Raw genomic sequence first — 17898 nt, 5'->3', positions numbered from 1 at the left:
CGGCAATTTAGCCTCCACAAGCGTCCGGAAGTGCGCCTACGCAGGCTGCCACAGCTCACTGACTAGAAAACCCACAGCCCAGCGCAGTCGGGCAACAATGACGTACCCTCTCAAACCCAGGGACGCGCGCTACAAATCGCTTCGTTCGAGGCTGCCGCTGGAAAGGTCTATAAACGAAGAAAGCTGCGCCGCGGCACTTTCAAGGTCATCTCAGATATTTCACTTCGCAGTATCACAACGGGGAGAAAATGGGGCGCTGGCATATTCCCCCTGTAATGATACTGCGGGGCGAAGCTGGCGGCGACGCCGCTTCGCGCCGCCTTCGCCGCTCCACCCCTGCTACCGCTAGCTCCTAGCAAACTCTATCTATATTCGTCACTGCGCGGGCCTGCGCGGGTCACACGGAGCGGTCTTCACATTCGTACTGATTGTGATTGAACAATTACCTTTCCAGTGATCTAAAGTTCGGTTTCGCCATAAATTCATTAGGACTATAAAACCAGAACTGCACAAAACCATACTATACTAGTAACAGTAATAATATCAATATTTTTGTAAGGAGAGTCGCGGCGCCGCAGAAAAGCAAAAAAGCACATGCTATGAAAACCTGTGGCGCCGCATGTAATGATGAGGTGATGAGATAATGTTCGGATGACAGAGAGGGGCTGACAATTTTTAAATGGAGCTTGTGGGCGAGGGCGACGGAATGGTGATGTGTATAACGTGTAGCGTAAGTATACCGAGAAAAAAGATGCTTCGCAACTCGGTGAAGGCAACCACGATAAAAGCTGTTGTAAGTAGTCTAAGTAGTCTAACATTGTAACAGTCTAACATTGGAAGTCGTGTGACGCAAGGTTCGTATTGCGGTACCGCAAGACGTAAGCCTGGTCTAGTTTAACGAGCAGTTCCGATCAGTCGGGTAAGATGGTATGACTGTTTTAAGGCTTTGGGGCTTTGCATAGATTAAACATATGTAGCTAATATTATCACATTCATAAGGTTGACGGCCGAAAATCGCGTTTTCCACGATGAACGTGGGCTCACAACTAACCCCCAATTATCTTCTGAGAAGAACTACAACCTTGACGAATGGAATGCACGTTGCGAAAGTGTTGTGGAAGCTAATCGCGTAAGCTCGCGCTGAGCAGGAACGGACTAAACTATTGCCGCGAGTGAATTCTACCTTCGGCACCACGACGTATCAAAAAGCACTTGCAAACTACGGCAGCTAAACAATAACATTACACGCAGATATCGTCCGCTGGGACGGCCGAAAACGCAGCAGAAAAGCACGATGAAAGAAGTAGCAGTACGAACAATAAACCTCCTTGACAATAAATATTGCATTAGGGCACAAGGTTGCTTGACGAACAACCAACCCGGTAAATGTCCGCTGGGAAGCTGATGATAGCATTTTCAATATCAGTTTTAGAGCAGATTGGGGTTTTCCATTGGCGTCATATTTTGGCAGTGCTCCTATACTTAGTCTCTGTAAATCGATACCAGTTATTTACTTTGGTTCGACTTTTGACCGGAATTATACTTCAAGTACAATGTATATAAAGTACTTCCTAACACTGTACATAGTATAGTAAAACATATTGTCATGATAAGTCGGATAATTAACTAAAGTTTGTATGTGAATTTTGTTAGAGGAGAATTACATAAATCACGTGGACTGGACGACACGTCTCTCCTCGTCATTTAAGTAATTTTCCTCTAACACCGTATCTTTACCAGCACGCTTCATTTCTATGCGTTGTTTATAACTTTTTAATAACTGAAGATAAATATATGGCTTAAATCTTGCTAAGAGTCATTAGAACCACTAATTAAATGAATTCTAGAAATATTTAGGGCGTGCAAGAGGTGCAGTTGTGCACTAAACTTTCCACTTCCGCACAGGCGCGCGGCTGGTAGTGCAAAAAGGCACCCCGCGCTTTTTTTTTTGTCTCTTATCATCCACATTAGCACACTTTGCACGAGTGGTAACTTCAGCGGATCACCGCTCTTGTCACGCGCACCAAACCATTCTAGATCTTAGGGCCGGTTCAGACACCTGCGTTTGAGTGCGTTTCACTGCGTCGCGTCGGGAACCGAAAGCGAGTCACACACATCTGTGTTTCGTATAAAACGTGAAATCCAATTCAAGGAATCATCTTGGCACGTGATATAAGCAGCAGGGATATCCTGGTTTCTCTCAACTAGCTCAAATTACCACTTTACTACTGGTTTCTCTCAGCCACAACGCAGTCAAACGCAATCAAACGCAACTGTCTGAACCAGACATTTCTTATTCGTTGGTTTTCAACGACACTCAGCAATTTTTTAATGGGAACCAAATGTCCTTTATCACAAAATAAAAAGTTAAAGGGGTAATGCAGCAATTATTTTACTTTCAGTAAATAGTGCTAAAATTATTCTCCTATATTTATAACTGATTAAACAGATGTTCGTTATTTTCTACCCGTAATGACAGACGCAGAAAAAAAAACCGAGAAACACGAGGAGCATTCATCCCCTCAACTCGCAGCCAGAAAAAGTGCCGACTGATCGGGAGCCGATTATATTGTCACGGGTGGTGACCAAAAAAAAAACAAAAAACAGTAACAAAACAGGAAGAAATAAACGTTTAATGTGGCGAACTTGTGCCAAAAATAAAAGGGGTACAAAAGATAATAACAGAGCGTCGCGGGCGTCGAAATCGGCGTAGCAGCAGAGTCGAACGCTGGGGCGAAACTCACTCCGCTCGCCTTGCGGAATCCCTTGTGAACCCTCGTGGCTTTCTGAATCGTTCGGCGTAGAAGGTTCGGCGCGTGGAACATTTTAGCCTCGAATCAGCCCCCAAACGGTTTTCGAATTCACCAGAACATCACATTACAGTGTCAACAAAAATGCGCCTCCGCGGCCAGGAATCGAACCCTGGCTTTCAGCGTGGAAAGCAAGCGCGATAACCGTTAGCCCACGCGCGCGCTGCCTACTTGGTCAGCTGCGCGCGCGGCATTACTCCCCCCTTTAAAAAGTGCATCGTCCCGATGCAACCCAAAAACAGAACAAATAAAAATAACGGTAAACTAAAGAGTCATTTGGAACACATAAGGTCCCCAGTCCTATCGAGCGTAGTACGGCTTCAGTCACACGTCCTGGACGACTTCCGGTCGTGGGAGCGTGGCGTGACGAAGTCCGTGTTCCGTCGGGCATCACCTCGTAGTTCAGATCCCCGAGTCGACGAAGCACTTTGTAGGGTCCGAAGTAACGTTTGAGGAGTTTCTCGCTGAGACCGCGGCGACGAATCGGTGTCCACACCCACACCCTGTCTCCGGGCTGGAAGTGGACGTCCCGACGACTAAAGTTGTAGCGGCCAGAGTCGACACGTTGTTGAGCCTTAATACGGAGTCTGGCGAGCTGACGGACTTCTTCTGCCCTTTGGGCAACCACCTCGGCGTCGTCGCTTGCGTCGACAGCCGGTTCGTGGGGTAACATAGCGTCCAGCATTGTCGTTACCTCGCGGCCATGCACCAGTTGAAAGGGTGTCACTCCGGTGGTCTCTTGTCAGCCGTGTTGTAGGCAAATGTGACGTACGGCAACACCTCGTCCCATGTCTTGTGCTCCACGTCGACGTACATGGAGATCATGTCGGCGATGGTTTTGTTGTCTCTCCGTCAGCCCGTTGGTCTGCGGGTGGTTCGCCGTGGTGCGACGATGGCTGGTGTGGCTAAGACGAAGGACTTCTTGCGTCAGCTGGGCCATGAATGATGATCCACGGTCTGAGATCAGGACTTCGGGAGCGCCGTGCCGGAGGACGATGGACTCGATGAAAAACTTGGCGACTTCAACAGCCGTTCCTGATGGAAGGGCTTTTGTCTCGCAGTACCGCGTGAGATAATCGGTTGCGACGATTATCCATCGGTTTCCTTGCGTCGACGGTGGGAAAGGTCCAAGTAAATCCATACCGATTTGCTGGAATGGGGCGGATGGCGGCGCAATAGGCTGAAGAAGTCCTGCCGGTCTCGTCGGTGGCTTCTTCCGTCGTTGACACTCGTGGCAAGATCGGGTGTAGTGGTGTACTGTCTTTGCAAGCTGGGGCCAGTAGTACTTTTCGCGTATCCTTGCAAGAGTCCTGCTGTAACCAAGGTGTCCCGCCGTCGGGTCATCGTGGCAGGCTTGAAAAATTTCTTCTCGAAGACTGGAAGGGATCACCAACAGCGACGCCGTGTTGTTGTCGCTGAAGTTCTCCTTGTACAGCACGCCTTGTCGGATGGAGAAGGTTGGCAGTGTTCGTACAAAACCGCGGGGAACGACGGTCTCTTGTCCCTCTAGGTGCTCGATGAGTGCTCGCAGCTCAGGGTCGTCTCGTTGGAGTGCTGGCATGTCGCTGACATCCAGAGCGCCGAGGAAACACTCATCGCCGTCCTCTTTGGTGCAGGCAGGAGCGGCCTCGACTGGGGCCCTTGACAGGCAGTCGGCGTCATTGTGCTTCCGGCCGGACTTGTACACCACGGTCATGTCAAACTCCTGCAGTCGTAGGCTCCACCGAGCGAGGCGTCCGGAGGGGTCCTTCCGATTCGCCAGCCAGCAGAGCGAGTGGTGGTCTTTGACCAAGCGAAAAGGACTTCCATACAAATATGGGCGAAACTTTGTTATTGCCCATACGACAGCGAGGCACTCCTTTTCAGTCGTTGAATAGTTCCTCTCCGCGTTAGACAGCGTCCGACTTGCGTATGCGATAACTCGCTCTGCTCCGTCCTGCACTTGAACTAGTACCGCATCCAGTCCGGTGTTACTGGCGTCGGTGTGGATCTCGGTTTCAGCAAACTGGTCGAAATGGCCAAGAATCGGGGGCGTCTCGAGTCTTCGCACCTCCGCACCTCCACCAAAATGTCACGGGTGGTGACCAAAAAAAAAAAAAAACAATAACTAAACAGGAAGAAATAAACGTTTAATGTGGCGAACTTGTGCCAAAAATAAAAGGGGTACAAAAGATAATAACAGAGCGTCGCGGGCGTCGAAATCGGCGTAGCAGCAGAGTCGAACGCTGGGGCGAAACTGACTCCGCTCGCCTTGCGGAATCCCATGTACCCTCGTGGCTTTCTGGATCGTTCGGCGTAGAAGGTTCGGCGCGTGGAACATTTTAACCTCGAATCAGCCCCCAAGCCGGTTCTCGAATTTACCAGAACATCACACTACAGTGTCAACAAAAATGCGCCTCCGCGGCCAGGAATCGAACCCTGACTTTCAGCGTGAAAAGCAAGCGCAATAACCGTTAAACCACGCGCGCGCTGCCTACTTGGTCAGCTGCGCACGCGGCAATATGTCGCCAAGGTTTGTCATAGCAACGCGCTGGGGTTGACAAAGCACAAGGAACGTGTTGAATTCAGCACATTACTGTTCGGCTATTTCCTCCATCGCATGCAGTGATAGAGCACTAGCCCCTGTATGAACAAACACAGAGGCATTCATTGTAACGAATCGAATGCTCACACAGCTCTTGTGTCCACTGTATGGGCTGCATTTAAAGGGATACTTCAACGAAATTTGAAATATTCCCGTCGTGTTCAAAAATAGGTTGAATATGATCCACAATATCCGTAAATGACAATCGCACGTTTGTATTTTGATCCTGGTGGCTGTATATTTCGTTATAAACGGCCCACTCTGGCAAGCGCTCGGAGAAGGCCCAGCGGAGACCACGTGACATCCAACGCAATCGTGACGTAGGTCGTCTCAAGACGAGCAAAGCTACGGCGAGGCTGACGTCGAGAGGATGGCCTAGTCGTTCCAGCCACCGAAGCGGCTGCTTTTGTACGAATTTTGAGTGACGGGTTAATCTTCTATAATCTTCTAGGGGGACAATAGCGACTTCTGCGACACACAAAAGGGATTCTCGGGAAGAGGGGAGTTCCTCCTTCCCCCTTTCTCTCGTCGTGGCTCTGGTCGTGGCCGGAGACGAGACAACCTCCGTCACTAGCTGTCAAGGTTCCTAGACGAGCATTACAAACGAGGCGTTAGCGACATCCACCAGGTACTCTTTGCTAATCGTTTAATTCGTTTTAAAATTCCTTTTCGAGACTTTTTTAACAAGATATTGGCATGTTCCAAGTGATACTGCTCTTTTGAACACATATAGACCAAAAAATGAGCGCCGAAATTTCGTTGTAGTATCCCTTTAAATATCGACACCACGGGGATCGCAAAGCTTGATGAAGAAATCCTAGGAATCGCATTGCTCACAATGCGCTCCCCACAACTTCGTCATCAAGTTTAGCGAAGGAGAGACCGAACGAAAAAGTTCGCATTTTTCCTTGAATTTACGCAGCGAGATTGAAGCTTCTTGGTCAATGGCGTTGCGTGCGAGTGTACGTAGATTGAGTCCTACTAGTGCAAGTAAGCTTGTGTAAAATAAGAAACATTTCCAGCTAGCATCATAGCAAATCCTCTTTAAATAAGAAATCTTAGTTAATTATTCGAATTAGCGTGACGATTAGCCTCCTATAATATGACTTTCTGGCCGTGTAACTCACCTGTACACACCGCATTAATGTAACCTTCACGGCTTAAAAAAAAAAAATAAAAATCTTCATAAGCCAACTCATGTTTACAAACAAACCAGAGCGCCCCTAGCGGACGCCACCGGCGCCGCGCATGCGCGATGGAGCGTGGGCAAGGAGCTCTCCCTGGCTCGCCGTTCCCCGTAAAAAAACATTGGAAGGCGATGTTGTCGGCGTTGGTGTAAGTCCCTGTGCTCGTTTTCGCATTGGAATTGTCTTTACGTCTTCCTAACAGTGCCTGACTACCTGGGGGGCTTCAGTAAATAAATGAGGCTCGTTACACCGCAAACCTTTGCGTGAATAAGCTGACGTGCGGCGATTCATTCCGCGTGGACGCCGCAGAATGAGCGCGAAAGCCTGACTTGCACGATAAGTTTCTGCTCGCCATTTTTATTCGCGGCGTCAGTAGGGCTGAAAAAGCGTGGACCGTAGCTGAGGTTATAAACGTCGATACTGAAAATCGCAAGTGGAATTGCGCATTACAAGTCGGTGATGGCCACATGGTAGAAATGATCAACATCTCCTTGTATCTACTGCTTACACTGAGCCTAATTTCCCCAACCCGCCTTCAAACTTAAAATGTTTTTGAGGCCTGCACTTAGTTCTTATCGCTATTAACGGTTCAAGGTTTGGCCTATACGGGCCGCTGTCGTTTGAACGAGAAGACTATAAAAAGCAGACAAGTTTGAAACGATAGTTCGAACGCATGCGGAATGGAGTGTGGGCGAGAAGGACCGCGTTTTGCGCCAACAAACCACTGGAATGGCACGTTGTTGGCGTCTTCATGAGTCTCCGTACTTTCTTTCGAGTTGAAATTGTCAATTCTACATCTTCATAGCAATGTCTTAGCACTTTAGTCACTTGAGTGAAATTATCAAGGGTCGTTACGCCGAAACGCTTTCCGTAAATAATTTGACGTGCGGCGATTTATTCGCGCGAGCGCCGTAGAATGGACGGCAAAACCACAACGAGACTCTTCTCGCTATTATAGGTCACGACGTCGCTTTTGGTTCAAGAATTTAGACGGTAGCGGCGATGATCGACGTCGATACTGAAAATCGGAAGTGGAAACAGACCAATGGACCTTTTCCACATACCGACGGCACCAGGCGGTGGCTGCAGGAACTAAAAATTGAAGAAGTGACCTACCTGCGCTACCAATCGATTATGGAGGCTACACTACCAGTTTCTTCGCTTTCTGAGCAGCTGCGCGTGCCCAGCGCGACTTTAAAGAGGGGAATCCGTGGCGTCCACCCAAACGTCATATTTTCATTTCCGTTTACGTTCTTTTTTTGAGTAACACAATTATATATATACTGCAGTTACGTAATTCTACTTGCTGATATACAACCTCCTTCCGAATTTTCTCGATTTCTCGTTCCGATTTCCGCCGCTTGGCATCGGGCGCTCGCGCGTGCGCAGAACGCTTCTCGGAAAAGGTCCATTGAATCGGGCGTAACAAGTCGGTGATGGCATGGTACCAATGAATAACATCGTGTATCTACTGTTTAGACCGATCCCACTTAAACGTCATTTGAAACCTGCAATTACTTTTTATTGCAATCACCGGGCCAACGTTTGGTCTACGGGCCGCTATTGTTTGAACGAGCGGACAACAAAAAGCAGACGGGTTTGAAAGAGCAGACGACATTTCGAATGATCAGGCGGCTGTTTGAATCATAGAGTTATTATAATGTACGCTAGAGGCTCAAATGGCGCTTGTGTGCTGATGCAAATTGAAGCAGACAGCAACCGGTCGAAAATGGACTTCCGGCAATGCATTTCTATCGGAAATAGTGAGTGCATTTTCTCCCTGCGCTCGATCAAAATAGTTAACGAAAAAATAGTCAGAGTGCAGGCGAGCTGGTGTCCCAGTCTCAGGTTTACAATCATGTTCAAAATAGTTAATATCCCCAATAATTCGTGCATACTAGGCAGCTGGGAACATTTCTCAGTCGGGCCGACGAAATAATTGGTCAGTTACGGCGTTTTTTTTTCAGATTCATTGCACTAAAACCGGTGCTAAAACGGCTTCAGACGTGTATTTATGTGCACTGTCGGACACTGTTAGCGCGAACACGACGTCGGTGCTTTTCAGCGTGGTGGATATACGCGCCAAACGAGCGAAGGGCATGTGGAAAATCAAGAGAGACGGCAAGAACTACGCAGTAACACTGAATAAGTAACTACTAGTGCATGCGGGATCAAAATAAGTTGAAAGCCACGTAATATATTCCGATTTTAAATAAGTAAGTACCGCTTTATTCTTTCTGCCCTAAGCGAAGCTGCTTGTTCTACGTTCAAAATATCACCCGCGCGCTCGATAGCTTTGAGAACAAGTGCTCGATAAAAGCTGCCCGGTAGAGAAAACAATACGAAGAGACACCTTTCATAGCCCACGGACTTTATAATCTAAGTTTTGAAGGTTTTTATCCGCTCATGCACGACGGGATCATTATTATAAATATACAAGCGTCACCGGAATGCTGGCGAGCCTTCAACACACTCTACGTTCGTTTCGATTGTAATTTTGCTTTGAATCGTCGCTTGTTTTTACACACTTGCTGCGGAACACGCGTTTGGGACTGAAATGTAGCGAAGCTAAATACCGTTCACTGATGAAGAAAAATGCGCTAACTAAAGCAATTACACTTTTACAGTCTTAATCAAGGTACATGCTACTCGGTACGACCCAAATAACCAAAGTGTTCCGTGTTAATTTCCGGCGAAGAGACAAAATGCACGCGCGTTTTCCCATAGGAATGCACAGGAGCACCGCAAAAGTAGACTGAATGCTGTCTGCTTCAATTTGCGTCGCGGAAGTCGCATAGACACTAGTGCCAGTTGAACCTCTAGCGTACATTATAATAACTCTATTGTTTCAATTTGAAGACGCACTGAACTCGCGGATGGTCCGGACAACTTGGCGGTTTTCTTTCGTTCATATTGGAAAGAAACAAATAAATCTGACAACCACAAGTATCCGTGAATTCATGTCAAAGTGTTTCCTGCACAAGCAGTCGTAGTTCGACAGCCTCTGGTTAGCCGTTTTCACGGCAATTATCCACGTTCTCGGGCGAACGGAGGAGGGAAAAGACACATGAAAACTGGTCTTCAAACCTTTCCAGACTCTATTGCTACAGTCCCCGTAGCGGCGTTTTGTCGAGTAGGCAGGTTTTTTGTCTGTTTCTTCCAAAAGAACACAGGAATGCATGTTCGCACGGTGACTTCCGCCCACAGCCCCGGACCGGAAGTGAGCCCGACGCGCCGTCACCGGGGCGTGGCCTAGCAGAGTTGAGTTCATGTATAGCCTCAAAAGAAAACACTCGGTCCCTCGTTTGCAGGTAAAACTCGATGTTTCTCGATATTTACAACCCGAACAAGTCTTTTGAAAATGCAGTAAAGCCAAATTTCTCCCCGAATTTATAAATCGATTTTACGATTTTCAGCATTACATTGTTCCAACTTAATGTTTTATAAAATGAAACCTTGGTAGGAGCTCGTACGTTAGCTTCAAATCTCGGAAACAATGCTAGATCTTTTTGGCTTCATTAATCTGCACTGACAAATCGATTACTCGAATGTCGCTTTTATGTCCATTGCGGATAACCTTTTGCCCTTCTTCCATTTCCATTGCGTGTAGCACAATAATAAAGAAGAATGAACAACTTTTTTTTTCGAAAGGAGCAGACGATACCACTGACAGTGCTGTGCATTGATAATGAAAGCTGATGTTGAGAAAAGTTACCTCAATTCGATGTCCAAAACCCGGACAGGCCTTGGATGTAAACAGAGGTGCCGCGCATGCCGACGATTTTGTAACTTGCATGAAGTTACAGAAAAGAAGGTGAAATATGAAGTGACCTCATATGTTACAATGCTGTCTTGCGTATCTTGATGGCTTGGTAGTGAAAAAAAAAATTTCATCAATTTAAACTCTTCAATACTCTTATATTGTTAATTATAAATGCTTATATAAAAAAAGAAATCTAAAACGCCGAACTGAGAGAAGTTTTGAGAAAAACCTAATTTCTCCGCGATTACCAACTTGGAACAAAGAGCCCGATTTTTATCCTCTGATTTTCGAAAGATATAACTACTAAGCGAAGGACCATAGGAATATGACATTGAATGTCAGAGCTGAATGGGGACATCCTAGCGGAACTTTATTTCGGCATCAGAAAAGGCTCCCACTAATAAAGCTCAAATGCAAACCTGTTGGAGTAGTCTCAGTTGTCTTAACCTTCCCCAGATGACGACACAATTTATGTATATGGCGCTGAGGCTTACTTACGGTCTGGGCGCAATCAAAACGTAGTTTTCTTCGTCTGTCCTTTCGATGAATTTTACGCACGTTTTTGACTGCAGCAGCTCCATGGCATCGAGTATGACTTTTCTGTCCGAGTCTGAATCTAGAGAGGGGGGGGGGGGGGGAGGGGGGGGGGAGGGTGATGATGAGGAAACAAGAAGTACCGAGTAAGACAAAATAAATATTAATAAACACGTGCCGCTCGGCGCAATCAAACAGTTCTACGGGCACTTCATAAAAAACCCGCTCAACAATCTGAAACCCGCTCAACAATGTCTGGAACTCCGCGCGTGTCATGTGCCTTGCCAACCCCAGCGCGTGGCTATGGTCAACATTGGCGTATTATTATCGGCTCCCCTGGGGGGCTAAGCTCGGCGCGGCGAGATCGAGGCGAGTTCTCCGCCAAACTCGCCAACCGCCGCGATTGGTCGGCGCCGTGCATGACGACACGCGCCGACACTCCCTAGATCGTGACGTTAAACGGAGGGTTTGAGGCGGTCGGAGAGTTGCATATTCGGAACTCGCGGCGAGATGCGGTGACGTCATTCTGACGTGGCAAAAGCCGCCGCGGATGGTAAAAGCTTGCCGGCTCCGACCTAGGCGAGTTTGGGCGAGTTGGGCGCGAGATCAGGGAGAAGCGTCCAAAATGGCAGCGTTTTCGTTCGTGTTTTGCCGTCGGCATAGGTATTTAAACCACGCCAATGTGTTGGACATGGACGACGTTGATTTTCAACAACACTATCGCCTCTCGAAAGACGTGGTAAGGTGGCTGTGCGATGAACTGCGTGGCGAACCGGGCTTGAGGCGATGGAGCCGAGAATGGACCGTCGTCCCCGTCGTGAATTCTTAATCCAAATTCTACAAAGTGTATCCTAGAAACAAATGTGTTTTTACGGCAATCTGCAACCAGGAACGCAATTTACCATTACCTACAGGCTTTTACAATTATTTTGATGGGTTGCTGTGCTGCGTAGATGCAAGATAAACGTGCTTGATAAATTTGAAACTAAAACAGATAATAGAAGAAAAGCAATGAACATGAATGGCGCAGACTAACAAATGTGTAATTTCTTTCCCATCTTTCTCCCTCCACACCGTATTTTGACAAACAAATTGGCCGTTAGTTGTTTATACAGCAGGAGAACATGCCAGAACATTACGACATTGTCACCTACTGTAGATAAGCAATTTAGCCAGTGCAGTATGACTGCTAGCCTAGGGTCTTTAACGTGCTCCACGCAGTAGTGATACACGACCGCATGCCGGTACGATGCTCATGAACATCGATAAGGGCAGGGGTGGGGATGAATCCCCTAAGGCCCCTTGATAAAACAGATCGAGATCCACGATCCTGGGTTCTGCAGCGCGAGCTTTCGCTCCACGTGCACCCTATTAAAAAAAAACATATTGTGGCTGTGTGAGGGGAGAAAGACAAGAAAGAAATTACACAGTTGTTAGTCTGCGCCATTCCTGTATGTTCTTTTTCGTCTATACTCTGCTTTAGTTTATATCTTTATCAAGAGCGTTTTTCTTGCATCTTCGTGGCGCAGCAAACCATCACAATGTCTAGTCAACTAGCCCATATCCAAGCAATGCTTGTATAATTAGCATCCCTGCTGTTACCCATTCTTATTTGTCATTTACTATTTAAATAAAAAAAATGGGCTGTATGTATGTTGATACCGCTTAAAACTTTGTCTGCCTCAACGGGCGTTGATTCTCCCAGCTGTAGATGAGAAATTCAGCCAGTGCAGTACAACCGCTAGTCTGGGGTCTTTAACGTCCATCCCGCAGTAGTGTTACACGACTGCACGCCGGTACGATGCTCATCAACATCGAAAAGGGCAGGGGTGGGGATTGAACCCAGCATCCTGGGTTCTGCAACGGACCCTTCGCTCGACGTGCTCCGAGCTGGTGTGCGCTAGAGCACTATATAGCTCCTTCGGAGCAGAGTAGCGCAATCTAGAACGCCGTCTCTCGGCGACTAGCGGCGAACGCCCGGGGGTTCCAACTGCGGTCAGAAATGCATGGGGAACGTGAGAAAATCGTTGTTTCTTCAGTTTTGTGAGGATGTGCGGAATCGAAATCATTTTTGACAGAATAATGAAACATTTTAGAATAAGAACAAAACGAGCGTGTTGGTAACGGTAATTAGACATGAGGAAGATACATAGAAAGGGGGGGGGGGGGGGACGTCCCGCCTTTCTATGTATCTTCCTCATGTCTAATTTTAGAATAATATGCGATAAGTTTTGTGCCATACAAGGACGTAACTCTTTTTTAAAAATTGCCTGAGCGGCATCATGCAGCAGACGACACGGCGACGTCACACCATTCACGTGACCCTCTCCGGCCAACCCGAAAAGCCCATCTCCGCTGCGAGCAAAAATCGTCTGCTTAAAACGCCATTGCCTCGGAAATTGCCTTCTCAAAATTTGCATACGCATCCGATATTATTAAAACTTTGATAAAGTGTTTAGCGCTTTACTAACTTCACGACAGGCTAGTTTTGAAAAATGTGAACTCGCCGTTAGTTTTTTAATCAGCCGTGTTATGTCGATCTCCATGTATTCTCCCATAGGGTGGGCCGCCTCCTGGAACCCTGAGTACCACGTGACTCGCGCCGAGCCGCTCTGTCGGCCATGTTGTCGGCAAAACACGGGGTTCAAAGGATTGCGCTACTCTGCTCCGTAGGAGCTATATAGTGCTCTAGTGTGCGCTAGCCCAGCCGGCCACCGATCCCCCGATTCAAATAAAATAAAAACCCTTCACTGCGGAGCGTAGGGAAAAATCGGAGCTACGCTGGGGAACTCGCCGCCGCCGGGGGGGTCGGAAATGTAAGAGGGGGAGTGGGAAACTCGCCGGGGCGGAGTCAAAAGAATCTCCTCCCCTCCCTCGTGACGTGGCATCGGAGAGATTCCCGCCGGAGGCGAGCTTAGCCCCCCTGATCACGTAATCGCTTGTTCTGGCTGCGAGTTGGGGGGTGAACGCTGCTTGTTTTTCTTTAATTTTTTATGCGACTTCGATTGCGAGGGGTGAAAAAAGAACAGGTTTTTCAGAGGTCCTTAACGTCAGGGATTCGTTTTAAGCGGTATTTGCGCAGAGTACAAAAAGGGTTGCATCGCCCCTTTAACCAGGAGGAACCGTGTTCCTCATGCCTCGTATTTTATACGAAAGTGTGTTTCAGATAATTTATACTTTTAGTTTATACAGATTTTTGTTTCAGATCATTGCTCATTGTAAACGATAAATGCAAAAAAAAGAAAGAAGAAAAACATCTGAAAGTTTTAAGCAGATTGGCGCTTAAGTGGAACGGCATGTAAGTGGAACAATTTACGTAACACATACGATTAAAAAAAAGCAAAAATAAAGCGAGAAGAGCCGGTGTTCTACATATAATCTACGATCTCTATAAAAGTTTACCTTGTCCCAGAAAGAATATGTGGAGCGTTAATGTGACTAGAAACTACGCGGAACCAGACTGAAGGGGCGATGCAACGATTTTTGTACTTAACGCATTTTATTCTAAAAGCACTACAGTTCTATCGATCCGCGGACACATCCGGGAATCCGAGCACCTCTACGGCGATACGATTGATGCTGTCTGACAGGTGCTAATATCCAGAATGATCTTGCGCAAAAAAGGTCTAAAGTCTCATTCCTTCAAATCTTCACGATATATTTGCGTCAGAGAGCACGAAGAAATCCGAAATCGTCGGCAAGCAGCGGCACATCACAACTACCGCGCACCGAACAAACTCGCATCAACCAGCTCTGGGCGCTGCCATCTTACCGGTGACGTCACGGCTCTTGTGAGGTCACGTGACGAGTGGTCACTTTAGCGCACAACATGGTGGCAACTTGGGGGGGGGGGGGGGAGTTTTCGAAAGTGCCACTTTCGAACTTCCGGTTTATCACTCTAAGCCCCTCTACCTCATTAATGAAAACGCTCGCTTTTTTCTTTGAAATTTCACCGCAACAAAGGAGTTTCTTGGCCAGTGACATTGCGTGCGAGTATTCTTGTATCCCACTAGTGCGAGCAAACTCATGTAAAGTGGAAAAAAACAACAACAAAAGCATTCCAATCGAATATCGTTGCCCCTTTAAGAGTGTATATCAGGGCGCCAATGTCGTCACCCTACCAATACCGTCAGCATAACGCCACTAGACCCTCCTGTTTGTTGGTGATCGGAGTTCATTCGAAAAAGCATTTATTTTTGTTCTCCCTCTTTGAGGGCCTCATTCATGTGATATGGGCAAAAAGTAAATGAAACCTACCGAAACCTTTGTCTATTTTGTAGAAGACCTTTCCTTCTGGCCATAGCAATGTCTCGTCTTTCACCCCGGCGTAAGTGTCAAAGCGCTTCTTCTCCTGCAATAAATGAAAGAACCGCTGCACAATTAACAGCTTCCAAGAAGTAAGCTTCAACATATATAAGACGGTGAGTAAAATGACAACAATAAAACTGCCATAGCATTTCGAAGTATGATGTGCCACTGTTGTGTAAGTTGGCAGCCTTTCTACCTATACTTAAAACACTGCCCGATGGGTGGCGGAAAGGTACAGACAATCAGTGTGATGCAGCAGCAGCACTGTAAAGGTGGCCGCCCCACTTGAGTCAATGCACCAAATAGGTGCATCCCTGCTGTTATATGTCTTTTTAAGCAGCGAGACAGTGACAACTATTCAAATTCATCGTTGAATAGAGTAGTGGTATGGAAATAGTTAGTTGTCACTTATGAAAATGTATAAATGAATTAGAAATCTCCAAACAAGCGTAGTTTCATTACAGACTCTCCTGTGAAAAATCGCCAAATGACGGTGGTGCATGTGTTAAAAAAACAAGAAAACAACTAAAACTAAATTAGGAGCGGTCTTTTATAGCTTTTTGTGCCGTGAATTCAGTTTTCGCAATTAGGAAGAATTAAACGTGAGCGAGATTTATTTTGAAAAATACGTGCAACGATCGTCGTAGGGCATGGGGCGAGCCTTTCTGCCTCCTTCTATCTCTCCAAATCGTCCTCATGTCATCGTCGGCATACCTAAGTGCCCAGGCCGCGTATTTCCGATCTCCTGGTTCCCCAATGCCGCGAGGTGGAAAAATAGGGAGAGGAGGACACCCTAGCAACGATAGACATCCTGGCAACGGCGCTCACCCCTGATTTGCTGCTCGGCAACGCGTGGGAACTTGGATTTCGGACTCGGACGGCTTGTGCATCACTCGGGAGCGCGTTAAGCCCGCCCCCCCCCCCCCCCCTCCCCCGGCTCATGTTTCCGCCGCTTCGGGGTGACAGTATGCGGCTGCTAATTACAAAACTATTAATCCACTTGGCCCCGTCGTACACACCGCTTCGCGGTGTCCAGCCGGCAACCCTAGCCTCGCTGTCCCCCATGCACCTCCGGAAATTGAGTCCCATACCATTTAGTTCAGTGAAGTTTCGTCGGCAACATTCGTATTTTTCAGAGTTAATAGTAAAAAAAAAAAAAAAGAAATGTAAACATCGTTAAATGCCTCGACAAAGCAAACTTTCGAAAAAAAGAAGCTAAGCCCTCACTGTGGTTCGAACACGGGTCCGCGGCGTATAAGGCAGACGTCTTACCACTAAGCTGAAGCAGGGTGGTGATCTGGGCCAGTTGGTAACAGTTAAACATGATTAAAAACAGCCTCAGATGAACAAGAACGAAAAATACTTAATAGGTAAAGAATACGACAGGACAAGGGTTGACTCGCTACTGAAGTTTATTAAAAGAAAAGTGAACCTAAGAAACTTGTTAAACAGATAACACACATACAAATTTAAAACACGCGCCCACCAGGCGACCAGATGTGCAGATACATCGCCTCAAAACTTCACACTCATGTTCGAATGCAGATACAGCACCTCCCGCTCAGATAACGCCACCGATGGCTCACTGACACATCTGTCTGCCGTCGAAGAGATAATGAACGCTTTAATTATCTTTCGAGTCATTTTTTTCCCGGTGTCTGCCCACAACAGTTACGTCACCAAAAGAGGGGAGACAAAAGCAATCTCTGCAATGTAGCGGTAGAAGTCCCCCTACCGTTGCTTTAAGGAAGTACGCGTGCTCTCTCAGCCTGTCTTTCAAACACCTTCCTGTCTGACCGACATAGGATCTTCCACAAGATATGCGTATTCGATAGACGACACTCGTTGTACATGTCAAAAACGGTGTTTAGTGCTTCTTTGTCCACTTAAGCCTAGTTCACATGCAGCGGTTTTGGCCCTAGAGCGGCGCGATTTCTGCCGTCGCGGCGCTCTGGCCAGCACCAGCAATTCTGCGGCACGAGCGCCGCGACGGCGGAAATCGCGCCGCTTTAGGGCCAAAATCGCTGCATGTGAAACACGCTTTAGCTTGCGGACGTTTTTCCGCACCTGCACTAATCCTCGCGCATGCCTGACTCATTTTTTTTGTGGCGCTGAAAACAAAACAGGGACCCCGTATCTTTCTCCGACCTCTTTCAGATATCGGGAAAGGCAATGAAGGTAGGGAGCTTCCACCCCCCGACCTCTCTCTACTCCTGTCTTTTTCTTCTCTATGCCTTTTGCCTGTTTCAGCAGCGAGCCCGCAAACCTCAGCCAAAAGGCTCAACAGAAACCGTTGAGCCTTTTGGCTGAGGTCGTAAAATTTAAAATTTAAAATGGTTGGTCGTAAAATTTAAAATTCTTTCAAGGTCTTAAGTGCGTTTAGAATTGAAACCCTATCAGGCGCGCAATCCAAAATATGCGTACAGAAATTTTAGTCTGCAGACAGATTCTATGAAATACAGACGTATGGGTCGGGCATCAATGTCGGCATGCCTCACTGCCATTCCATTTCTCCATATGGCATGCAGGCCCAGGAGCATGACTAGGTCAACGGATATTTCAACTTGTTTCTCCACGAGAAGGAACCTAATTCCGTATGGGGCTAAAGGAAAGTCTTTTTTAATGGTTTGCTGGAGGACGTCTCAGAAAAAGAAGGCGTCGCAGCAGTCGAGAAAAACATGCTCTGTAGTTCCAGGCTTTTTGCAGAAAAAA

At 47.2% G+C, this 17898-nt stretch overlaps 1 protein-coding gene across 1 annotated transcript in view; it reads right to left on the bottom strand.

The window, feature by feature from the left end:
• The window catches only part of LOC115320225 (zinc metalloproteinase nas-14-like), a 100071-nt gene that overhangs the window by 36593 nt on the left and 45580 nt on the right, over positions 1 to 17898 (bottom strand). Inside the window, exons 3-4 of the mRNA XM_040213241.1 lie at positions 15136 to 15229; positions 10843 to 10960 (exon numbers count right to left, since the gene is read on the bottom strand). Of these exons, the coding sequence (XP_040069175.1) occupies positions 10843 to 10960; positions 15136 to 15229 (212 nt within the window). The remainder of the gene's footprint in view (positions 1 to 10842; positions 10961 to 15135; positions 15230 to 17898) is intronic.

This window comes from Ixodes scapularis, unplaced genomic scaffold (assembly GCF_016920785.2).
Source record: "Ixodes scapularis isolate PalLabHiFi unplaced genomic scaffold, ASM1692078v2 PGA_scaffold3__209_contigs__length_174095766, whole genome shotgun sequence".
In the NCBI taxonomy this organism is placed as follows: Eukaryota; Metazoa; Arthropoda; class Arachnida; order Ixodida; family Ixodidae; genus Ixodes; species Ixodes scapularis.
Note: the sequence above shows the minus strand (reverse complement) of the source record. Positions and strands in the feature narration are given on the sequence as shown.